The sequence below is a fragment of the Erinaceus europaeus genome, chromosome 13 (assembly GCF_950295315.1).
Source record: "Erinaceus europaeus chromosome 13, mEriEur2.1, whole genome shotgun sequence".
Lineage (NCBI taxonomy): Eukaryota > Metazoa > Chordata > Mammalia > Eulipotyphla > Erinaceidae > Erinaceus > Erinaceus europaeus.
This window is the reverse complement of record NC_080174.1, coordinates 50,107,241-50,132,403: the sequence shown is the minus strand read 5'-3', so window position 1 is coordinate 50,132,403 and position 25,163 is coordinate 50,107,241. Positions and strand designations below refer to the sequence as shown.

General features: G+C 42.7%; 1 protein-coding gene across 5 annotated transcripts in view; it reads left to right on the top strand.

The window, feature by feature from the left end:
• Positions 1–25,163, top strand: part of CSMD2 (CUB and Sushi multiple domains 2) — an 814,611-nt gene that overhangs the window by 696,419 nt on the left and 93,029 nt on the right. For all 5 annotated transcript variants that reach the window (XM_060205823.1, XM_060205822.1, XM_060205821.1 and 2 more), the window contains 6 exons: positions 518–727; positions 7,642–7,830; positions 13,468–13,645; positions 15,645–15,790; positions 24,008–24,088; positions 24,645–24,758. In XM_060205823.1, coding sequence (XP_060061806.1) covers positions 518–727; positions 7,642–7,830; positions 13,468–13,645; positions 15,645–15,790; positions 24,008–24,088; positions 24,645–24,758 — 918 coding nt within the window. The remainder of the gene's footprint in view (positions 1–517; positions 728–7,641; positions 7,831–13,467; positions 13,646–15,644; positions 15,791–24,007; positions 24,089–24,644; positions 24,759–25,163) is intronic.

The following is a 25,163-nucleotide window of genomic DNA, read 5'->3' as shown; positions in this document are numbered from 1 at the left end:
TTATTCATTCAGTTAAGATCCGAAAGAATAACCTTCACTTGGCTTCTTAATAGAGCAGATGGGGCGGTGCATTCTGCTTAGTCTTGTATTACTGAATTCTCATGAGTGCTCTAGAAAATGCCAGGATTGAAGTTAATGTCTTCTAATTGGCTAGTTATTTTTAAATGGTTGTGTTCTTAAGTAAAGCATTTATTTTATAGTAAAGCCTTCTTTATATAGATATCAGAATACAAAACACAGATTAATCCAACTGTTAATCCTGAACTTTGTTTTCAGTAAAGTAAAATGGACCCTACCTGGAGTTCTGAAATGTCAGGTTTTGAATAAATGATTTGTTGTTAAGTTTCATCCTGCCATAAAGCAAAAAATGGGATTGGACGAACAACTCCCAAAGTATGTTCCAAAAGCTATAAGAGGCAGGGTTGTGTGGGTTCTGGCAGGGCATGAGTTCCTGAAGCAGCACAATGGACTGGGACTGGATTGCTTTGGGCACAGTCTGCCTCTGTCTTGCTCCCAGGAGCTCACATTCAGTTCCTGAATTTCTCCACGGAGCCCAACCATGACTTCATAGAAATCCGGAACGGCCCCTATGAGACAAGCCGCATGATGGGCAGATTCAGTGGGAGTGAGCTTCCGAGCACCCTGCTGTCCACATCCCATGAGACCACGGTGTATTTCCACAGCGACCACTCCCAGAACCGGCCGGGATTCAAGATGGAATATCAGGGTAAGGACAAGGAGGGCCCAACTATGACTCCCATCACCCTGTCTCCCTGGCCTTTCACTAAGGGGGAGGAAGACTGCAGGAAGGGCTGAGAGGTTATAAAGCAGACCTACCCTTGGAGGCCTCTTTCCTGTGTGGCCACTTCTTTAACACTACTGTCCTCCTTGTATTTTTATTTTTATTTTTATTACCACCAGAGTTATCGCTGGGGCTCAGTATTTGCCCAATGAATCCACCACTCCCAATGGCAATCTTTTCTTTTCTTTTTCTTTTCCTTTCTTTTATTTGATAGGACAAAGAGAAATTGAAAAAAGAGGGGGCAAGGTAGAGAGCGAGACAGAAAGACATCTGCAGACCTGTTTCATAATTTTTTTTCTTTTTTTTTCTTTTTAAATTTTTTATTTAAGAAAGGATTAGTGAACAAAAGCATAAGGTAGGAGGGGTACAACTCCACACAATTCCCAACACCCAATCCCCATAACCCACCCCCTCCCATGGTAGCTTTCCCATTCTCTATCCCTCTGGGAGCATGGACCCAGGGTCGTTGAGGGTTGCAGAAGGTAGAAGGTCTGGCTTCTGTAATTGCTTCCCCGCTGAACATGGGCGTTGACTGGTCGGTCCATACCCCCAGTCTGCCTCTCTCTTTCCCTAGTAGGGTGTGACTCTGGGGAAGCTGAGCTCCAGGACACATTGGTGGGGTCTTCAATCCAGGGAAGCCTAGCCAGCATCCTGGTGGCATCTGGAACCTGGTGATTGAAAAGAGAGTTAACATATGAAGCCAAACAATTTGTTGAGCAATCATGGATCCCAAGCTTGGAATAGTGGAGAGGAAGTGTTAGGGAGGTACTCACTGCAAACTCTAGTGTAGTCCTGCTTTCAGGTATATATTTTGCAGTAGTTTATGGATACGTGTGCACATAAGCTCTCTCTCACAGAAACTGGTGTATATCTAGGTTATGGGACTTTGTTAGAAAGTGAACTACCTGAGATGAAATTAGAGTGTACTATTAAAGGAAAGGTCTCACCCGAGTAATGAAGCTGAAGGGTTGTCATTCCACACGTGAAGTCTCTGGATACATTCTGAGGTGAAGCATGTTGAGGTAGCAATTGTTGCTTTGGTTAGGTTGTGATCAGCAGATGCAATGTTATTTGGTTTGGATTGGGAGATGCATACGGGAAAGTGGGCCCTATCCAAGGGTTCCAGGACTGGGGGAAGTAGGGGCTCTATAGTGAAGATGTGAGGTTCCTGCTGTCTTAGGGTTCAAAAAGACAATCAATAGTTAATATTATCATCACATTATTTGTTAATTGGGTTAACTTTGAAAAGTCCCTTTGTTATGGTTTGCTGGACAGTACCCAGTATCTTGTATATAGCTGTGCTATTGGAAGCTTCTAATCTACTTGGTCTAGGCTTTTGAGAGAGTCCGCATATCAAATACACAGCCTATATATTAAAAAGATTCAGTTTGTCTTTTGAGAAACTTTGAGACATACAATTGATTTCCCCCTCTCATATTAATTAGCTACTGATTTATATGTCTACATTTTGCTAGGAGTGTACATAAACACCATTCCCACCACCAAAGGACTGTGACCCATCCCTCCCGCCCACTCCCACCCCCCACTGGCCCAGGAAGCTACATGCCTACCCCTCACCACTGGGTTTTTACTTTGGTGCCCTACTTACAATTTGATCAGGTCCTGCTTTTAGTTTCCCTTTCAGATCTTCTTAGTCAGCTTCTGTTGATGAGTGGGATCATCCCATACTCATCTTTATCTTTCTGACTTAGTTCACTTAACATAATTCCTTCTAGCTCTGTCCAAGATGGGTCAGAGAAGGTGGGTTCATTGTTCTTGATAGCTGCATAGTATTCCATTGTGTATATATACCACAGCTTTCTCAGCCACTCATCTGGTGTTGGGCACCTGGGTTGCTTCCAGGTTTTAGCTATTATGAATTGTGCTGCTATGAACATAGGAGTACAGACCTCTTTTTGGTTGGGTGTTATGGAGTCCTTGGGGTATAACCCCAGGAGAGGAATTATTGGGTCATATGGAAGGTCCATGTCTAGCCTTCTGAGAGTTTTCCAGACTGCTCTCCACAGAGGCTGTACCAATTTACATTCCCACCAGCAATGTAAAAGGGTTCCTCTGTCCCCACATCCTCTCCAGCATTTGTTGCTGCTGTCCTTTTTGATGTATGCCATTCTTACAGGAGTGAGGTGGTATCTTAGTGTTGTCTTAATTTGAATTTCTCTGACAATCAGTGACCTAGAGCAGTTTTTCATATGTTTGTTAGCCTTTTGGATCTCCTCTGTGGTGAATGTTTTGTTTATTTGTTCTGCCCATTTTTGGATGGGGTCATTTGCTTTTTTGCGGCTAAGTTTGCTGAGCTCTTTATATATTTTGGTGATTAGTTTCTTGTCTGATGTATGGCATGTGAAAATCTTCTCCCATTCTGTGAGGGGTCTCTCTGTTTGTTTAATAGTTTCTTTGGATGTGCAGAAGCTTTTCAATTTGATGTAGTCCCATTGGTTTGTTTCTGCTTTGGTCTTCCTTGCAATTGGGTTTGATTCATCAAAGATGTCCTTGAGGTGTATGTGGGAAAGTGTTTTACCGATGTTTTCCTCTAAGTATTTGATTGTTTCTGGTCTGACATCTAGGTCTTTGATCCATTTGGAGTTGATTTTTGTTTCTGGTGAGATAAAGTGGTTCAATTTCATTCTTCTGCATGTTTCAACCCAGTTTTCCCAGCACCATTTATTGAAGAGAGCCTCCTTTTTCCATTTAATCCTTTGGGCCCCCTTATCAAAGATTAGATGCCCATAGGTGTTGGGAATTAGATGCCCATAGGTGTTGGGACTGTTTCATAATTTGTGAAGATTCTCCCTTACAGGTAGGGGACAGAGAGATTGAACCCAGATCTTCGAGTACAGTAGTGTGGGCACTCAACTAGGTATGTGCCACCACCTGGCCCCCTCTGGCGAGGCTTTCTATCCCATTTGCTAAGCCTTTTTCAGGGTGGTAGGCCCAACAGCATTCTCCAGTGTTCAACCAGCTCTTCACCTCAGTAGGCTTCCGTCCTCCCTCTAGGTCTTCCCTTGTGTGTCAGGCCCAGTTACACTCCACAAAGTTCCTCCTATGACATGATGGAGAGTTCCAATAACAATCTCAGGGACAGCCAGGCCCATGAACTCCCACCAGGGGTTTTCCTTTGTGAACTTGGCCACGCTCATTGCAACTCTCCCATTCTGAGGTGAAGTCATATGATAGGCCTCAGTCTTTCTCACTTAAGACACTATTTCCCCAGAACTATGCCCCAGCTACTCAGAGTTGGACTCCTCCTATGCTGGGGGGAATTATCTTTGGTTATTCGGGTTGTGTCCCAGCTGCATGACTGTACATGGCCACTGGATAGGCCTCGTTTCACCTTCAGATGTATCCCTGCTATGACTGATGAAACTGTCTGTTCTTTTTCCCACATTCGTCCAACAACTTTCCATTTTTTCATTCCGCCTTGATATTGATATGTGCTTTAAAGAGAGAAGTCTTTGTGAGTGCTGTATAGAAAGCTCATCATCTCCAGCCTCATCTTGTACAGAGATAGTGACTCTTTAACAGTTTGGCTTCCCATTTTTTTTCCTTCTTTTTTTCTATGCATGTATTGGGATAGCTATATCTCATCTTGTTTTAACCAACTTTAGATCATATTATAAATACAGCTTTGTTACTTGCTTTTTAAAAGTTAGCTTTTCAGTGATTCAAATCCTTTTTTAAAAAAATAAAGAGAATGGGAGTGAAGGAAGGCATTAAAACATTACTGGTCAGTCAAGTTCTCTTTGTCTACAACCTCCAAACCCAAGATTCATCCCCAGAAATAGCACTATTGTTTGATGAAGTCTTTCCAGATTGTTAGCAGGTGTTGATACATATATGTTGTATGTACCAAGAAAAATATAGTGTCTCACTAATTATTATATTTTACATATATCATGTATATTATATAGCATATGCTATAATATATGTGTATATTTTTATATTAAATATTCTCTTTTTAATGTCCATTTTTTTAAATTATCTTTATTTGATAGAGGCAGCCAGAAAGAAAGGAAGAGGGAGCTAACCTGTAGCACTGCTATACCATTCTTGAAGTTTTCTTTTTGCTTTTTTAAATTTTTATTATCTTTATTTATTTGATAGAGATAGCCAGAAATTGAGAGGCCAGGGGGACATAGAAAGGGAGAGAGACAGAGAGACGACACCTCCTCTACTGCTTCACCACTTGTGAAGCCTTCTTCACACAGGTGGGGACTGGGGGCTTGAACCCTGGTCCTTGTGCATTGTAACGTATGCGCTCAACTAGATGTGCCGCCACCCAGCTCTTCTCAAAGCTTTCCTCTTGCAGGTGGGGCTCTGGGGGCTTGAATCCAGGTCCCTGCACATTGTAACATGAGCACTCAACGAGATGCGCCACCGGCCCCAATATATACCATTTAGAACGTTCAGTTCACAGAATGTTGTGGTATCTGTGTGTGTTTTATTTATTTACTTACTTAATCCATCACCAGAGGGAAATACTGGCTGAAAAATTGGGCTGGTCAGTTAAGGAAAACCTTAAAGGATATCTTGAAGAGTGCACACAGCTGGAAAAATCAGCAAATGGGTTTATGGAGGGTTATGGAGACCTCCATGGATGGGTCTGCTTCGCACTCTCATTGTCGTACCACAGTTCTGAGGATGCCTGTGGAGCCTCTCTTTCTGTCAGTATCAGTGAGAGGCCTCCTGGGTCTACTGCTTTTACCCTATAACCCGAGACAATGAGAGGAGGAAGTGGCAGAGAGTTAAGGGAAAGACACTAAAATGCTATTCCATCATCCATGGAGCTCACTCTAATCCTACCCAAGGTGTTCCCATGAGGTGCCAGGGACCAGACCCAGGAGCACAGACATGGCAGAGTTTGAGCTCTACTTACTATACATCCAATAGCCTTGATGATCTCCCAGTGAAACCTACCTAGTTATTCTTGGCTAAGATTTCCCTTCTTCTTCTTCTAGCGTTTGCCCTTCTTCCGTAGCCAGTCAATAGCGTTAGGTTGAGCCTGATGTCTGCTTGTTGCTGGCTTTGAAAGTGACTGGGATCCATGTGGATTCAGTTGGCTAGGAAGGATCGTCAGTTTCCCCAATAAACGGGTACTCACGGGATGCACCACGAGAAGGTCGATCCAATGCATCCCAAGATTTCCCTGCATGATACTGAATAAAAATATAGAACATGGTTATTATCACAGATTGCTTTAGAAATATTAGCTTCACCACTGTTATTTACATTACTTAAAAAAATATTTTGTTTATACACCTGATAGAAAGAGACAGAAATTCACGGAGAAAGGGGAGAGAGGGAGAGAGAAAAAGAGAAACCTGCAACACTGCTTCACCACTCATGAAGCTTCCCCCCTGCAGGTGCGGGCCAAGGATTTGAACCCAGATCCTTGCACATGAGATATGTATATTATTGCATGGGGTGAGTGCATACACTTCTATGCAGCAAAGTTCTCTGTTTTTCCCATTGAGAATTTCCTCTGTTGAACATTGTTGCTATGCCCACTGTTGATTTCCTATCTGGGATGGACCCAGTTATGCCACAAAGGCTGTCCTGTGGGCCCTGTTAATTGAAGACTATTCTTTGGCACATACTTAGCAAGTACCCCTGCTGGACAAGGCCTCAGCTACTTCATTAAGGTGTGACTTTCTGAATTAGACTCATCCCTTCCCACAGAAATAGCTCTTCTTTGGAGATATTTCCTGATATTACACTTTTTTTTTATTTGTTCATTTATTTATTTTGCACTAGGGCTTTGTGGTATGCATCTCCACTGCTTATGGTAGCCCTCCCCCCCCCTTCTTAGTGCAGAGGAGGTAGAGAAAAACAACGAGGAAGAGAAAGACAGAGAGACAGAAAGGGGAGAGAGACACCACAGTGTGGCTCCACCATTCATGAAGCTGCCTTGGTGCCATGGATGGTGTTCCCATGTGGTGTCAGGACTAACCTGGACCCTTGCATATGCTGAAGTGTGTACTCTACCAGGTGAGCTGCCTCCCAGCCCAGACACAATTCTGCTATAATTATATATAGTCTATTAATTTCTATGTTGTTCTTTTTAATGTTAAAAATATTTCTTTATTTGTTATTCAAGGGAGAGAGAGAACCAGAGCATCACTCTGGCACATGTAGTGCCGAAGGACTCAGAATCTCATGCTTGAGAGCCCCACATCTTACTACTCCACACCCTAGACCACTGACACAATTCTTTTCAGTCCATCTGCCCCCCTCTGTAAAATTTCTCTTAGTCACTGAATAAATTCAGCTAACCTGGCAAAAACTGTCCTTCCTGATAGGCAGCTTCTAATTGCTCAGAGTCAGACAGACCTCCCTCTCACACACTTCAGTCCTAACCGGACTGCTTCCTTGTTTGTGAGCTTGACTGTAACTGCTGTGGCTGAATGAGAAGAACAACATACAAGGACTGGAGTCAACACTAGACCCCAAAGAAGTGCTCAACGAATAATAGTTTAGTCTGATATTTTATCCTCGAACTTCCTCTCCTTATGGAAACAATTTCAAGAACAGCATTGTTAGCTCTTACAATGTGCCAGAACTCTGAAAGGAGCCGTGCCTATTGTTAGTAGGCATCTATCTGAATCAAGTAAGTAGAACGATATGATTTACCAGCTTTACTCTCACTGGAGCCATAACAAAAACTGTGGTATAGAGAAGTTCATCAGCTTTCCCAAAGCTTACAACAGAAGGATTTCTAGTTTAAGTGTCCATGCTTCAACACTGTGCTCCTGCACTTCTGTAGTCTGGTTGGAACAAAATGCCCAGATAAAGTAGTAATTCTTTCTCCTGATCTGTTCCAGCCTATGAATTGCAAGAATGCCCAGACCCAGAGCCCTTTGCCAACGGCATTGTGAGGGGAGCTGGTTACAATGTTGGGCAATCAGTGACCTTCGAGTGCCTCCCAGGATATCAACTGATTGGTCACCCTGTCCTCACATGTCAACATGGCACCAACCGGAACTGGGACCACCCCCTGCCCAAGTGTGAAGGTATGTCCCTTCCTCGTCTCTGGGGATTCTTCTGAAGGATGCTGATGCAGAGCAGTCACACACTCCACTGCCTGCTCTGTGGGGATCTAACCGTATCAAAGGTTCTGGGAAACCTTACATATCCTGTTTTCATATAGATGTTGCCTTGCCCACTCAAAGAGAGGGACTTGGGGACAGATAATGTGGTCAGTGGTAGGGAGAACCTGGAGAGTAACCAAAGGCTGTATTTAGAATGGGAATATTCTAAATCCTTGGAAAGACCCAGCCTATGAGCTAAATGTCCCTAGTCAGAAGGGAAGATTCTGTATGAAGAAGTTGGAGCCAGTGGTCTGTACAGGGTGAAAAAGTATAGAAAACCATAGAACCTTCCCCAAAGGAGAAGACAGCAAAGACTTGCTAGGAAATGTCTTCTCTTTGCCTGCTCCTCACTACCTAGCCACACTTTAGTCTTTTCCTGGCATATTCCTGAAGAGCTCTGAGCTGACAGTCTCAGGGCACAAGAGGTGGTAGCTCCCTGATACTTTATTAATTAGAACTAAGAAGGAAGGAAAGGTAGAGGTTTTGTCTACTACCCCTCATAAGTGTACCTGACTTCCATTTTCCATCTTTTTTCTTTCTTTTTTTTTTCACTCTTGGGACCTAACATGTTCCTGGAAGAGAAGCTGGTATTGTTGCTGAAAGGGGAATTCATAGCAGGAGGACAGTGTTGTCTAGAAGAAAGTGTCCCAGCTCTGAGATCAGATTATCCTGGGAATCGCCTCTTTGTACTATGTGTGCTGCCACTGGACCCCCAGAAATCACCTCTCTGAGTTCTAGTTTTTTCCTTGTTACAGCCAGGTTTCTCAACTCTGTTTAGTGAGAGCTGGGAGAGCTTTGAGATGGCTTATATAAAGCACCCAGCAAGTCACTGACTCACAGGTGATGGGCTCAGAGTATGAGATCGCCATAGAAATAGAGCGAAAAGGAGCTGCTCTCATATTGGACTATAAAATTTTAATTCCTCAAGCTATTAATTTCCCAGTTGGTTTTTCAAAACTGTCTTCATGCATAATCAGTCTCTCATTCTGGAATTGTTGTTGGGTCACTTTTTATGTGACAAAATTTATTGTGGATTTTATTCCTTTTATTCATCTTTATCTTTTCTTGACATTCCAGGACAAAGAGACAGAGCAGTGCTTTCTCAGTGTGACATTTGAACCAGAAGTCCCCTCTCTCATGAGAAACATACTTCTTTCAGTTTCTTCAATATTAGGTTCTCATGTTTCTCCAATCACCTATTGTTTGGGACAACTTTTTGGTCATCATTTTCTTTTCTGCTCCTGAGTGCTGTTCTTTGAGTTCTTGTCCTAAAATGTCTTCTCCTCTTCCTCTTATCTACTTCCCTGTCTCCAGGTGCCCTCTTTATCAGCAACATTTATCTCTCCCCTGATATTTATGTCTGAATAGCCAATTCTATATTAGATGTCTTTGCTTACCTGGAGATATCTAAACATTTAAACCCCACTGTACTTGAAATAGAACTCATCATCTTTCTGCATTAAACTGAAATTTTCATCTAGAAGAATAAAGAAGGACTCCCCACTTGATATATAGTTACTAAATCTTTTATTTCTCAGCCCTTAATTTGGATACCCTACTCTTTCATCTACTATATATATGAAGAGTCTTGCTCATTTCACATCCTGATTATCTGTCAAATGCACTCATTTCTCTGTCTTCTACCTTTGCCTTAATCCAGGCTTCCCTTACATGAGACTCCTCATTCATTTCCCAGGCATACATTCTTACACTCCATATATATAATTTTTATTTATAAAGTGGAAATATTATAAAGACCCTAGGATAAGAGGGGTACAACTCCACACAATTCTCACTACCAGAATTCCATATCCAATCCCTTCCCCTGATAGCTTTCCTGTTCTTCTTTTTTTTCTAAATTTTTCCCTTTTGTTGCTCTTGTTGTTTATCGTTGTCGTTGTTGTTATTATTGTTGTTGTTATTGCTGTTATTGTTGTTGGATAGGACAGAGAGAAATTGAGAGGAGGGGAAGACAGAGAGGGGAGAGAAAGATAGACACCTGCAGACCTGCTTCACCACCTGTGAAGTGACCCCTCTGTAGGTGGGGAGCCAGGGACTCGAACCAGGATTCTTACGCCAGTCCTTGTGCTTGGCATCATGTGCACTTAGCCTGCTGTGCCACCACCCAGCTCCCGCTTTCCTAGTCTTTATCCCTCTGAGAGTATGGACCAAGGGACATTATGGGGTGCAGAAGGTAGAAGGTCTGGCTTCTCTGTAATTGCTTCCCTGCTCAACATGGGTATTGGCAGGTCGAGCCATACTCCCAGCCTGTTTCTGTCTTTCCCTAGTGGGACAGGGATCTGGGGAGGCGAGGCTCCAGGACACATTGGTGGGGTCATCTGCCCAGGGAAGTACAGTTGGCATCATGGTAGCATCTGTAACCTGGTGGCAGAGTAATGAAGCTGAAGGATTGACATTCTACGCCTGATGTCTCTGGACACAGTCTGAAGTGAAACATGCTGAGGTGATACTGGTTGCATTGCTTGGGTTGGGATCAGGAGATGCAGTATCAATTGGTATGAATTGAGAGAAGCATGAAGGAAAGTAAGCCCCACTCTAGAGGTTCCAGGCCTGGGAGAAATATGGGCTTTATAGAGAAAGGGGAAGGCTCCTGCTGTCTAAGGGTTTAAGAAGACAACTGAAGTAGGGAGTCGGGCGGTAGCGCAGCAGGTTAAGTGCAGGTGGCACAAAGCGCAAGGACCGGCTTAAGGATCCTGGTTCGAGCCCCCGGCTTCCCACCTGCAAGGGAGTTGCTTCACAGGCAGTGAAGCGGGTCTGCAGGTGTCTTTCTCTCCTCTTCTCTGTCTTCCCCTCCTCTCTCCATTTCTCTCTGTCCTGTCCAACAACGACTACAACAATAAAACAATAAGGGCAACAAAAGGGAATAAATAAATAAATAAATAAATAAATATTTAAAAAGAAAGAAAGAAGAAGACAACTGAGTGGCCCGGGAGGTGGCACAGTGGTAAAGCTTTGGACTCTCAAGCATGAGGTCCTGAGTTCGATCCCCAGCAGCACATATGCCAGAGTGATGTCTGGTTCTTTCTCTCTCCTCCTATCTTTCTCATAAATAAATAAAATCTTTTTTTAAAAAAAAAGACAATTGATACTTATTGCTATAACCAAATTATTTGGCAAATGGGTTAACTTTGAAAATTCCACTGTTAGGATTTGCTGTATCATACATAATTAATCCTTTTTTTACAATTCAGCTAGAGTGAGTCTTCAATATCCTCTTGAAACTCCTCTACTCAGAGGCTCGCAAGGCATGCACTCCTGTCTCCCTTGGAGTACATTTTAAATCTTTTGTATATTATACCACACCCCTCAGGGCCTGGTCCCTGCTTCCCTCATGGCATTCTCCAGTCTCACAGAGTCTGTGCTCCAACTTCACAGAAATGCTTCTAGTCTTCCCAGTGTGATGTGATCTCCTGCCTCTGACTCTTAGCACATGCTCTCCCTTCCTCACTAAACATCGCTCTTCTCTTCTCCCTAACAATTAATTTAGCTCCTACCATCCCTTAGGTTTGAATTTATTTATTTAATTTTTTTATTCTTCAAGTAGTGGTTTGTATATATGTTATCTTTATTTATTTATTTTTAATTTTTTATTAATGATTTAATAATGAACAAGATTTTTTAAATATATATTTATTTATTTATTCCTTTGTGTTGCCCTCATTTTTTTAATTGTTATAGTTATTATTGTTGTTGTTGTTGTTGATGTCATCATTGTTGGATAGGACAGAGAGAAATGGAGAGAGGAGGGGAAGACAGAGAGAGAAAGATAGACACCTGCAGACCTGCTTCACTGCTTATGAAACGACTACCCTGCAGGTGGAGAACCAGGGTCTTGAACCAGGATCCTTATGGCGGTCCTTGCTCTTTGCGCTGGTGCACTTAACCTGCTGTGCTACCGCCTGACTCCCATCTTTATTTATTTATTGGCTAGAGACAGTCAGAAATTGAGAGGGTAGGGGGTGACAGAGAGACACCTGCAGCCCTGCTTCACCACTCGTGAAGCTTTCCCACTGCAGGTGGGGACTGGGGGGCTCAAACCTGGGTCCCTGCATGCTGTAACATGTGCGCTTAGTCAGGTGCGCCCCCACCCAGCCCCAGGTTTGAATTTCAATGAGAGTTCTACCAGGAATCCTCCCCTGCCCTCACCTGACCAGATGAGAGGCTCTCCCAAATACTCCTGTGGCATTCCTCACTGATGGTGTGGGCCACCCTGTGCTGTACAGGCCGGATGCTTAGTTGTGTCTCAGTGGACTATGAGGGCCATGGAACAGAATCATGTGCCATGCTTTCTCAGCCTCCGAGACCATGCCTGGCACTGAGCGAGTATTCACTACACGTAGGAGTGATGGTGCCTGTCTGTGCCTACCACTTTCCGAAAACACTAGTATGCACAGAAGCCCTGCTTTCTGGTTGGAGAAGCTGAGATTCTTTATCTTCTTTCTGTCCTGCACCCCCTTCACACATCTGCTCTGGTCCCCCAGGCCAGCCAACACATAGGAGATATATTTCCCAGAACTCTTCTTTGTTCTCCTCTCTGCTGACTAGATCTTTTAAAAAGTACTTATTTATATATTTATGAGGGCTTGGGAGACAACATAATGGTAACGCAAAGAGACTTTCATACCTGAGGCACCAATTCCATGTTCAGTCCCCAGCACCACCATAAACCAGAGTTAAGCAGTGCTTGGGTAATTTTACTTATTTATTTATTTATTTATTTATTTATTTATTTATGAGAGAGAAATACAATCAGTGTATCACATCATTCTGGCATATATGATGCTGAGGATTGAACTCAGGACCTCACACTTGAGAGTTTAGTGCTTTCTCCACTGTACTACTTTCTGAACCATAGTTGAGAATTCCGATTTATTCTTAAACTATGGAGACTTCAAGATTTCTTCATCCCCACCACCACCACCTAAAACTTAGGTCAGAGTGAGTTTAGACTGTCACTTTTGTCAAACACCAAGATTGGGAGAGAAGATCATATGTGTAGTTAACACCTCCTTCTTGAGCCAGATACTGGGCTAAACATTTTACACACACCAGTTCATTTCACCATCGTCACTGAGAAGAAGTACTAGGGGGTGGGGGGCTAGTCTAAATTTATAGGTGACTAATTGTTTAAGGTCACCTAGTTAATAGATACACTTGCTTGAACCCAACCTTATGCTCATCACAGAAATTCTCAAGACTAGATGTATTACTCTAAGAACCTTAGAGCAAATAAGAAAGGAGATACTTGCATGATTTTTTTTTGTACTGCAACCCTGACTCTAAAATCTGTCTCCCATTCCTAGGAAGGGAAAGGGGAAAGCTTTAGTTTATCCTTCCTCCTGAGCTAGAGGAGAAAGAGAGAGACATGGGGCTGAAGCATGTCCACAGAGGTGCCGCTGCTGAAGATTGTCAGGACTGATGGGGAAGCCACGCCTTGTCAAATTCTTCCTGCCCCTCCCACCTCTTCAGGCAGGATGATTTGTGCTTCAAACTGAGTGATTTCCTATACTCATCCATGTTCTGTTTCCTCTCTGGCAGTCCCCTGTGGCGGGAACATCACAGCTTCCAATGGCACCGTATATTCCCCGGGCTTCCCCACTCCATACTCTAGCTCCCAGGACTGTGTGTGGCTGATCACCGTGCCCATTGGTCACGGCATCCACCTCAACCTCAGCGTGCTACAGACAGAGGCCTCCAGAGACTTCCTCACCGTCTGGTAGGGCCAGCCGCCATTTTGGTGGCCTACTTCAAAGGGGTATTAACTGGGCCCCTTATTGGTTCACCTATTGATTTGCTCATAAAAGTAAACGTGGGGTGGGTGGGCCAAGCGGTAGCACAGCGGGATAAGTGCACATTGCACAAAGGACTGGCACAAGGATCTGAGTTCAAACCCCCAGCTCCCCACCTGCAGGGAGGTCACTCCACAAGCAGTGGAGCAGGTCTGCAGGTGTCTATCTTTCTGTCCTCTCTGTCTTCCCCTCCTTCCTCAACTCCTCTCTGTCCTATCCAGCACCAGAAGTAGCAACAATGACAATAACAAAATGGGAAAAATTGCCTCCAGGAGCAGTGGATTTGTAGTGCAGGCACCGAGCCCCAGCAATAACCCTGGAGGGAAAAAAAAAAAAAACCCTAAGTGTGGAGTAGTTTTAAATGAGTGTCAGCTTGCTGGGTTTCAGATGAATGTGGTGAAATAAGGGCTCAGCCTTAGTTATTCTTTTGATTCCTTGGAGGGTGAGACTTGAGGGCAGTAGCTCCCAACCTGGGCCCTGTTAGAAGTCAGAGGACCGAAGGGTATATGAATGGGAGTGGCCATGAATATGCAGACTTGTCTTAGTGTTAGTGTTTCTAGAGTACAATATGAAATTCCTCACTTACCTGAGATACCCAGACTGATAAAACTACTTTGGGATGGGATTTTTGTCGTGTTCTAGGATTATCTTATGCAAGCCAGGGTGGCCAAAAAGAACATTCAGCAGTGGTGACACTGTTCCAGTATCCATGTTGACCACTGAAGGGGACACTGGCTGTGTGTGGCTACTGAGTATTTGAATGTGATAAGAGTAACTGAGAAGGTGGTTTTTAAACTTTATTTAATTTTAATTAATTTAAATGTAAGTAGCTGTGCATGGTCTAGTAGCCTCTAGACTAGAGTTCTGCTCTGAGTTATTTATTTAGACTATCCTGAGTTAATTTTAAGATGGGACTAGGAAGGCCAGGGAGGTAGCTTAGTGGTAGAAGGCCATGCCTTACCTGAAGGAGACTGTGGGCTCAACCCTGGGTACCACATGAAAAAAACACTCTGACTTTCTGTCTCATAAATAAAAGATACAAAAACTGGCCTTGGGAGGTGGTTCAATGTCAGAGCTTTGCATGTGTGAGTCACTGGGTTCACTTCCCAACACCATAAACATTAGTTTTCTTAAAATTATAAACCAAATGGGAATTGTTCATTGACAAGTGAAATGTCCTAGATAGATTTCCTCAAACCACTGGTTTTGAATAAAAATATAGTTTTAAAATTCTGTCATTTAAAAGTTATCTCCAGTCTGAGAATCAGTAGGAGATAGAAGAATTTTCTCCTCAAATTTCCCAGAGTTAGCTAACTAGGCTGCCTGGGGTCAGTTTGCTATTAAATTTCCAAATAATGGCTAAGAATAGGTGGGAGAGCTAAGTAACTTTTCTAGAATTTCTTATCAGGACCAGAGAAATAGCTCACTTGAATAGTGTGCTGCTTTGCCATATGCTCGACCCAGATTTGAGCCCAGTCTCTGCAACACTGAAGGCAGCTCATGTCTCTTTGCTAGGCTGGCTAGGGGCAAGGAAATACAACTGCATGCTGGGAGTGTGAGTGTCCTGCACCTCTTCTATAGCCCTCTCTCAGTGCTGCTTCACACTGACAGCCTGTGATTGGGCCTGCAGCCCTTTTCCATGCCTCCTGACTCTAAGGTGAGTGTGTTGCTCCAAGGGCCTGCTAAGAAGGCTGGACCAGTAAAGAATCAAGTGAATGAGGAAGCAACATGGGCGTCAATGACTATTGCCTTTGTTGGGAGAGATTGGAAGAGTTGTTTAGGTCACTGAGAAAAGACAGTGTTGGGTGCAAGAAGAATCAGCTGCCCATTCAAAGTAATCTCTTAATCAAGGGCACTGTTGGCAACAGGTAGACCAGGTGACCAGGGTAACTCATGGCATGTCGGGACCTGCTTTCCTGCCTGCAGGGATGGGCCTCAGCAAACAGCTCCACAGCTTGGAATCTTTATGCGGAGCTTGACCAAGAAAACAGCACATAGTTCATCCAATCAGGTGCTGCTCAAGTTCCACCGGGATGCGGCCACAGGTGGGATCTTCGCCATAGCCTTTTCCGGTGAGTATGGAAGCCTCGTCTGGTGTAAAGGGCCTGTGAAGTCGAGGCTTGGCTTGACTCCTGGCTTCACCATTCCCAGTCATGTGACTCTGGATAGGTTACTAGCTCCCAGGAGGTGTAAGAACTAACTGGAAAGTTTGGGAAGTGGTGCACCAGGTAGAGTGTACACATTCCAGTGCACAGGGACTGGAGTCAAGCCCTCCATCCCCACCTGCATGGGGGAAGCTTTATTAGCAGTGAAGCTGTGCTAGAGGTGTCTCTCTCTATTTCCTTCTCCACCTCCCCCTCCCTTCTCAGTTCTGCTCTGTCTGTATCAGAAAAGAGGAAAAATGGCTGCTAGGAGTGATGGATTTGTAGTGCAGTTACTAAGCCCCAGCAATAACCCTGGAAACAACAACAACAACAAAAATTAAATGGATGATCAATGTTAAATCTCCCACCACATGGGAGTTGTGTGAATTGTGCCCCTTTTATCCCACAATCTTGTCTATCAATATCAAAGCACTAATAATAAAAAGGAGAGAGAGAAGCTGAAAAATAAGAAAACACAAAGTAGAACTTGGACTGAGTTTGGTGTCTTGCACCAAAGTAAAAGGCTCTGGGGTGGGGGGAAGGGTTCAGTTCTAGAACATGATGGCAGAGGAGGACCTAGAGGGGGCTGAACTGTTATGTGGAAAACTGAGGAATGTTATACAAGTACAAACTATCATATTTTACTACTGTTGACTGTAAACCATTAAACCCCCCACTAAAAAAATAATAATAAAATAAAATTTCAAAAGCCAGATGCCTTATAAGAAAGATAAAATAGTTATCATAGGGACTAGATGGAGTTCATCATAATAGTATAGCCAAAAGTCTCAGAATTTATAGCAGCAATACATATAGAGGGGGAAATATTTTGTAAAATGTTAAAAGCTTCAGATTCCAAAATATAATTTATTGAAATTTCAAATTAAAAAAAAGTCTCCCACCTCAGGGGTCCATAATATGAATTGGCCTCCTCTTTCACACCACCAGGACAGAGAGAACATGATACGAGCCTTAATGTCAAGTCCAGGCTTAGACATACCTAACCTAGCAGAGTGAAGCCTCTTAACCTGCTTACTTAAAAAGAAAATTATTATCTTTATTTATTTATTGAACAGATAGCCAGAAAACAAGAGGGGAGGAGGTGATAGAGGGGGAGAGAGACAGAGAGACACCTACAGCCCTGCTTCCTCACTCAAAAAGCTTTCCCCCTACAGTTGGGGACCAGGGTCTTGAACACAGGTCCATGTGCACTGTAATGTGTGCACTCAACCAGGTGTGCCACCACCCTGCCCCCTTAACCTGTTTATTTTTGTCAAATCATTGGCTGACTTATCCGTTAGAAATATGAGAAACAAATGAGACAAGTAGAGTCAGGTGAGCACACAAAGTAAATTTTAGTCAGGCAGATTAAGAGGGACAACCCTCCATGCTGGAGCTCTATGGAGATCAGACATCTCATTAAGCAGGAAGCATGAATGGTCAATGAAGATATGAAAGGACACTCAGACTCCTCATTAACATAAGAGTGAAATGCGGGGGCGGGCCATAGCTCAGCGGGTTAAGTGTACATGGCTTAAAGCGCAAGGATGGTGGGGAGTTAAGAATCCCCTGGCTCTTACCTGCAGGGGTGTTGCTGCACCTCAGCAGGTGTCTTTTTTTTTTTTCTCTGCCCCTCCTCTCTTGATTTCTCTCTGTCCTATCCAACAACTACAGCAATAACAACAACAAGGGCAACAAAAGGGGGGCGGAAAATATCCTCCAGGAGCAGTGGAGTCATAGTGGCAGGCTCCGAGCCCCAGCAATAACCCTAGAGGCAAAAAAAAAAAAAAAAAAGAATCCCGGTTCAAGCCGCTGTGTGGGACAAGCCTACAGGTGTCTGTCTTTCTCTCCTCTCTCTGTCTTCCCTTTCTCTCTTAATTTCTTTTTGTCTTATTCAACAACAACAATGGCAACAATAACAACAACAAAGGCAACAAAATGGGGAAAAACGGCCTCCAGGAGCAGTGGATTCGTGGTGCAGGCACCAAGCCCCAGTGGTAACCCTGGAGGCATAAAAAAAAGAAAGAAAGAAAGAAAGAAAGAAAGAAAGAAAGAAAGAAAGAAAGAAAGAAAGAAAGAAAAAAAAAAAAAAAGAAAGAAAGAAAGAAAGAAAGAAAGGAAGAAAGGAAGAAAGGAAGAAAGGAAGAAAGGAAGAAAGAAAGAAAAGAAATGCCACTTCATGAATCCACCAGATTGGTACAAACCTGAAAGTCTGACAACCCCTAGTGTTTGCAAGGATGTAGAGCAACAGCTGCTAGGAAGAGTGTACTCTATTATAACCTGTCTGTGAAATACATTTAGCGTTGCCTAATGACACTGAAGATGTGAGCCCTTCAAGCTTGCATTTTCACACTGCACACATCCACAAGAAGGAAGAAGCGATAGTGATCGTACTGTTTGAAACAAAATAGCCTGCATAACCATTAAAATACACTAGACAAAAAGCTCTATTTTCACATGAAGAGGTAAAAAAAAGTTTGTGAAGACATGTAACAACACACTTTATATTGTTATGAGAACTGTCAACGAGCAGAGCTGATATTCTAGAAAGTGATTCAGATAGGGAGCTAGAAATGAAAAAGTTTGACAAGTTTGTCAGATTGTAAAGATGAACATTATCAACATTCAGACTAAAGAAACTATTAGAAACTTACATCAACCATTCTTCTGGTATATAGTGAACTTCTCCTATCTCCATATGCATGCTTTTCCTTGATCTCAGAAGTTTTATTTAATTAATTTTATTCTATCCACTTGGCTGCTTGTTCACTTATTTCCCATAAACTCTTTTTATCCATAAGTTGACTAGTTGTTGACTGGCCCTCTTCCTTTTACTGCTTTCTTCTTTATTATTTTCAAGTTATTGCCTCCTCTCACTAGGATTTTCAGTTTTGTCTTCTACATCTCAATTACTTTTTTTTAAGATTTTAAAAAATTATTTATTTATTCATTCCCTTTTGTTGCCCTTGTTGTTTTATTGTTGTAGTAATTATTGTTGTTGTTATTGATGCCATCATTGTTGGATAGGACAGAGAGAAATGGAGAGAGGAGGGGAAGACAGAGAGGGGGAGAGAAAGACACCTACAGACCTGCTTCAACGTCTGTGAAGCAACTCCCCTGCGGGTGGGGAGCTGGGGGCTCGAACTGGGTACTTTTTTGTTTTTTAAGAATTCATTCATTCGTTTTTTTTTTAATTGCTGCCAGGGTTATCATTGGGGCTTGGTACCTGCACTATAGATCCACCACTCCTGGTGGCCATGACCCTCCCACCCATTTTTTTTTCTTTCTGTTTTTATTAGACAAGAAAAAAGAAATTGAGAGGGGATGGGGAGATAGAGAAGTAGAGAGAAAGAGAGACACCTGCAGACCTGCTTCACTATTTATGAAGCGTCCCCTTGTCCCCTCTGCAGGCAGGGACTGGGGGCTTGAACTGAGATCCTTGCACATGGTAACATGAGCACTTGACCGGGTCTCCCTCTGCTGATGGGAGGGTCTGTCTTTCCTGAGATACTTTTTAAAACTATTTTACTTGTGGTTGATTTGTGTTAAACTCACATTAACAATAATCTAGTGGGGGTCGGGCAGTAGCACAGTGGGTTAAGTGCATGTGGCGCAAAGCGCAAGGACTGGCATAAGGATCCCGGTTCAAGCCCCCAGCTCTCCACCTGCAGGGGAGTCACTTCACAGGTGGTGAAGCAGGTCTGCAGGTGTCTGTCTTTCTCACCCCCTCTCTGTCTTCCTCTCCTCTCCTCTATCCATTTCTCTCTGTATTATCCAACAATGAACGACATCAACAATAACAACAATAACCACAACAAGGCTACAACAACAAGGGCAGCAAAAGGGGGAAAAATAGCCTCTAGGAGCAGTGGATTCATGGTGCAGGCACTGAGCCCCAGCAATAACCCCGGAGGCAAAAATAAAAATAAATAAAAAATAATCTAGGACCCACCAATCCTAAATTCTGGGAGCTGTTAGATATATGTATTAAGATATTCCTCAAAAACATTATTTATCGCAGGTAAATTAAAGCAACCTAAATGTAAGATACTAGGATGTGCAGATTGTGAGACACACAAAGAAAAACATATTGTAATTAAAAATCACCCATGTAGAATATAGTTCATTGATTAAGGAAAGTGTTTATTTTATGTTGTTCAGTGAAAAAAAAGGGGGGATTATTTTCTTTGGCTTCAATAGTGGTATAACCAAGGATATGGTAATTATGGACCTAATTACTTGTGAGGTTTTTTGAAAGATATGTATAACAGCAAAGGAAAGCATTTTAATTTTAGCTGGAATTAGATGACAACCCCGAAGGTAGTTATCTGGTAAAGTGAACTGAATTATATTAGCCACATTTTTCCCTTAAATTAATTTGGCTTTGAAAGGCCAATTCAGGTTCAGAGAAATAGCTACTCGGATAATGTGCTGCTTGGCTTTGTGCTCCAGCCAGCTTCAAACCTGGCTTCCGGTGAATGTGTTGAAGGAAGTTTGGTACTATGGTGCTTCTCTCTCTCTCTCTCTCTCTCTCTCTCTCTCTCTCTCTCTCCCTCCCTCCCTCCCTCCCTCTCACCCTCCCTCTCTCTCCCTCTCCCTTCTCCTCTCTTCCTCTTCTCTTCTCCCTCCTCTCTCTCCCTGTAGCTCTGCTTCACTGCTCATGAAGCTTCTCCCAGGAGGTGGGCACCAGAGACTTGAACCCAGGTCCTTAGGCATTCATTGTAAGATGTGTTGTGGCCGAGTGCAACACTGCCTTCCCCCCCGCCTTTTAAACATTTATTTATTAGTGAGAGAGGGAGAGAGAGAAAGAGAAGCAGGGCACATGACACATGCACCACCAGAAGTCAGGCTAAGGGCTTCCTGCTTGACAGTCCAGTACTTTATGTGTGGCACCTCCCGTGCCTCCAAAAATCTTGTATGTATCTCTCCAGATCGTTTTCAGTAGACTCATCTGTAGTAGGGGGGGAAAAAAAGTTAAATATTCAAAACATTAAATAATTTTTTTAATGAGCCAAACTTCTACATTTTGAACAGAAAGTATCCAAAAGAAGTCTCAGGTCACATGCCAGTTGGAACTGGTGACGTGTCAGAATCTCAGGTGAACATTTGGAACGTGTATTTTAGGCACTGCTAACTCTGAGACAGCACATTCACTGTCAGGGCTGCCAAGGGCATCATGTCTTTCAAGTTTGCCCTTGATTTCTGCCTAGGGCTTAGCAATGTCTCAAGCTGAGCAGGTTCACAGGGTGCACTGAAACCTTATGCTACAGTGTCAAAGTGCTTGTGATGCAGTGTGTAAAACTGCTGTTTATTATGGCCACATTCATCGTCAGGTGGTCATGAAGTGATGTTTTAAGTACTTAACTTTTACCATAATGATCTGTTGATATGTATTTTGTTGTTTTAAATACATGTTAGGTTTTTAAATGCACTTTAATCTTGTCTTACTTAAAAATAAAAAAAAAGAAATAAAAAAATCAGGTTGGTGAAGTAGCTCCTGTGGATAGTGCGCCCGCTTTGTCACGTGTGTGACCCACATTCCAGTCCAGCCCCCACCGCACTGGAAGATGTTTGGTGCTGTGTTCTCTTTCCTTCACTGCTACTGTATCTCTGCTTCTCTCTTTCTCTATGGAAAATTCATCTCAGAGCAGTAAGGCCTGGGGGGTGGGGGGAGGATTTGCTCATCAGCATCATTACAGAACATCTGATTTTCAGGGATAGGTCACTCAGATTCAGTAGAAGACGCCTATACTTTTAAAAAGGCATATACTTTCATCGTCTTTAGTTTAAAAAGAAGTTTTAAAACATCTGATCATCACAGTTTTACCTTCAATTGAAAAACTCTGGAAACTGAAGTGTTGAGTAATAGAGTATCAGTGAAATTACTGCATATCGTATGATTAAGTCCTGTTACGTCATTTCAGTCACTTTTTTTAAAGAAATTCAAGAAAATTTTTTTAAGAAATTTAATTACATGGGGAAATTCATGCAATGTAATAATAGTATGTGAGGCTCATCGCAAAGTATAAAATGCAAATATTGTGAAAGAAAATATTTATGTACACAGGTAATAATTACTAAGAACATATAGTAGAGAGTTAACTGGTCATCTCTAAGAGGGCGATGGATGGTTTAATTTTCCTCCTATTGTCATCATAGGGAAGTTCCTGTTTTCCTTAATGACAATGTATTTCACCTGTAGTATTTTTTGTTGTTGTTGACCATAAACACAAATCTTTTAAGAAATTCATTTATTAATTCCTTTTTGTTGCCCTTGTTTTATTGTTGCAGTCATTATTGTTGTTATCATTGTGGGATAGAACAGAGAGGAATGGAGAGACGAGGGGAAGACAGAGAGGGGGAGAGAAAGACACCTGCAGATGTGCTTCACCGTTTGTGAAGCGACTCCCCTGCAGGTGGGGAGCTGGGGGTCTCGAACCAGGATCCTTACCCCGATCCTTGTGCTTTGTGCCACCTGCACTTAACCCGCTGCGCTACTGCTGATTCCCATAAATCTTTTTTTATAAACATTTATTTATTTATTCCCTTTTATTGCCCTTGTTCTTTATCGTTGTTGTTATTATTGTCATTGTCATTGTTGTTGTTGTTGGACAGGACAGAGAGAAGCAGAGAAAGGAGGGGAAGACAGAGAAGGGGAGAGAAATAGATGGACACCCGCAGACCTGCTTCACCACCTGTAAAGCCACTCCCCCTGCAGGTGTAGTATTTTTAGAAAGAAATGCACTCCCCCTGCAGGTGTAGTATTTTTAGAAAGAAAAGCCACTCCCCCTGCAGGTGTAGTATTTTTCACCTGTAGTATTTTTAGAAAGAAATGCAATTTTAAAAATGTATCAGGGTGAGATGGTTTTGGAACTAATAATGGTGGCAGTAGCAGCGGCAATAGCAGATAACACTTAAATAGCTCTTAACTATGTCCCAGGTAATGTATGAAAGTCAAATTAGGGGGCCTGGTGGTGGTGTACCTGGTTGAGTGCACATATTACAGTGCAGAAGAACCTGGGTTCGAGCCCCTGGTCCCTACCTGCAGGGGGGAAGCTTTTTGAGTGGTGAAGCAGTGCTTCAGATGTCTTTCTCTTCCTCTCTACTTCCCCCTCCCCTCTCAATTTCTGACTGTCTCTATCCAGTAAATAAATAAGTATAATAAAAAAATTAAGTCTGGGAGTCGGGCGGTAGCACAGCGGCTTAAGCGCAAAGACCAGTGTAAGGATCCTGGTTCGAGCCCCCGGCTCCCCACCTACAGGGGAGTCGCTTCACAGGCGGTGAAGCAGGTCTGCAGGTGTCCGTCTTTCTCTCCCCCTCTCTGTCTTCCCCTCCTCTCTCCATTTCTCTCTGTCCTGTCCCACAGCAACAACATCAATAACTACAATAATAACTACAATAATAAAACAACAAGGGCAAAAAAAGGGAATAAATAAATATTTTTAAAAATTGAAGTCAAATTATAAGCCCATGCTGAACATGGCTTTGGTAACTTTTATCATGTGCAGACCAGTCTGTCCAGAGGAATTGTTTCCAGTTTAGAAAAACCACATAAGGAAAGAAGCTATCAGTACCTGTCTACCACAAGCACTCACATAAGACACATACAGTATTTAGAGGTTGAGCAATAGACAGAATATAGAAACTGAGACTCAGGCTCAAATTCTACCTGTGCCATTTCTTTCCTGTGTGACCTTAGGGAAGTAACTTGATTTTTCTGAGTCTCAGATACTTCATCAGTAAGGGAAAAGCAGCCAGCAGTGTGATTCGTGCTGTGAGAATTAAAGTGGCAGCAAGTGAACATGCCTGACATGGAATAAGTGCTCAATAAATGCTTCCCTTCCCTCCCTTTCAGTGTTGGTGACTGCTAATGGCTTTATGGAGTTTCTGTCTTTTATTAATTTCAAATATGGGGATACTGGCTTTTGCTACAAACAAGCAAAAAGAAAAAACAAAAAGGAGTGACAGGACATAAACAAAACTGTACTTGGCTGAACTTGCCCTGTATACAGATAAACTCATTAGTGTCTGTCATATAAATCAATAAAGAATGAGTAAATGAAGAACAGTACAAAATGAATGATGGTGAGCCCTGGGAATGGTGTTCTCACACTAATTTGTCTGTTTTTGTTGTTGTCTTTTTAGCTTATCCACTCACCAAATGCCCTCCTCCAACCATCCTCCCCAATGCTGAAGTTGTCACAGAGAATGAAGAATTCAACATAGGTACCAACTCACAAGCCAACAATGACAGGGATGGGAAAGGAGGGGCTCGGTAGAGGTGGGGACTGGCCTGCTGGATCCTCAGGTTACATGCCAATTACCACTGGTGAAATGTCAGAACCCTGGGCATGTTTTCTTCCTTTATGGAAAGAAATAGTACTAGTGCAAGATGGTTAGTTTTCTACCAACTGAGTTTGCATCTCTAGTACAGTCACTCTTCCTTTTAGCCGTTCCAGGCAGAAGAATTAGAAAAAGAAGTTTTTTTGTTTGTTTGTCTTTGTTTTGGTTTTTTCCTGTCATTTAGTTCAGTCTGCTTCTCAGAAATAAATCCATGCTATCACTGTATAAAACATTCCTAGAATGTGAAAGCAAGACTAAACTGTGAAAAAGAAGCAACAGTTGCCTGGGTTATTAAGTTGAATTGGAGCTCCTGATTTAAGTCTGAACATAAAACAATAATGATCATCTTGCCAAGCATTGGATTTGAAATAGTTAAGGGTGAAAATTAGTCATGCCCAGAAATCTCCAGGGAACCCTTATGTTGACCTCTCTTTGACAGGTGACATCGTACGCTACAGGTGCCTGCCTGGCTTTACCTTGGTGGGGAATGAAATCCTGACCTGCAAACTTGGAACTTACCTGCAGTTTGAAGGCCCGCCCCCAGTATGTGAAGGTAACTATAATGGCTCATGCCTTTATAACTCTAGGGTATCTTGTAAATAATGCTTTTGTTTTCATTCTTTTTAAAATATTTATTTATTCCTTTTTGTTGCCCTTGTTTTATTGTAGTTACTATTATTGATGCCGTCGTGTTGGATAGGACAGAGAGAAATGGAGAGAGGAGGGGAAGACAGAGAGGGGGAGAGAAAGATAGACACCTGCAGACCTGCTTCACTGCCTGTGAAGCGACTCCTTTGCAGATGGCGAGTCGGAGGCTCGAACCGGGATCCTTATGCCGGTCCGCCTCTGCGCTACCGCCCGACTCCCTGTTTTCATTCTTTATCTTCTCAGTCCTTGCACATATAAAGGAAGAGGCTTCTGGGTGAATGTTTGAATGAGTGAATGAATAAGTGAATTA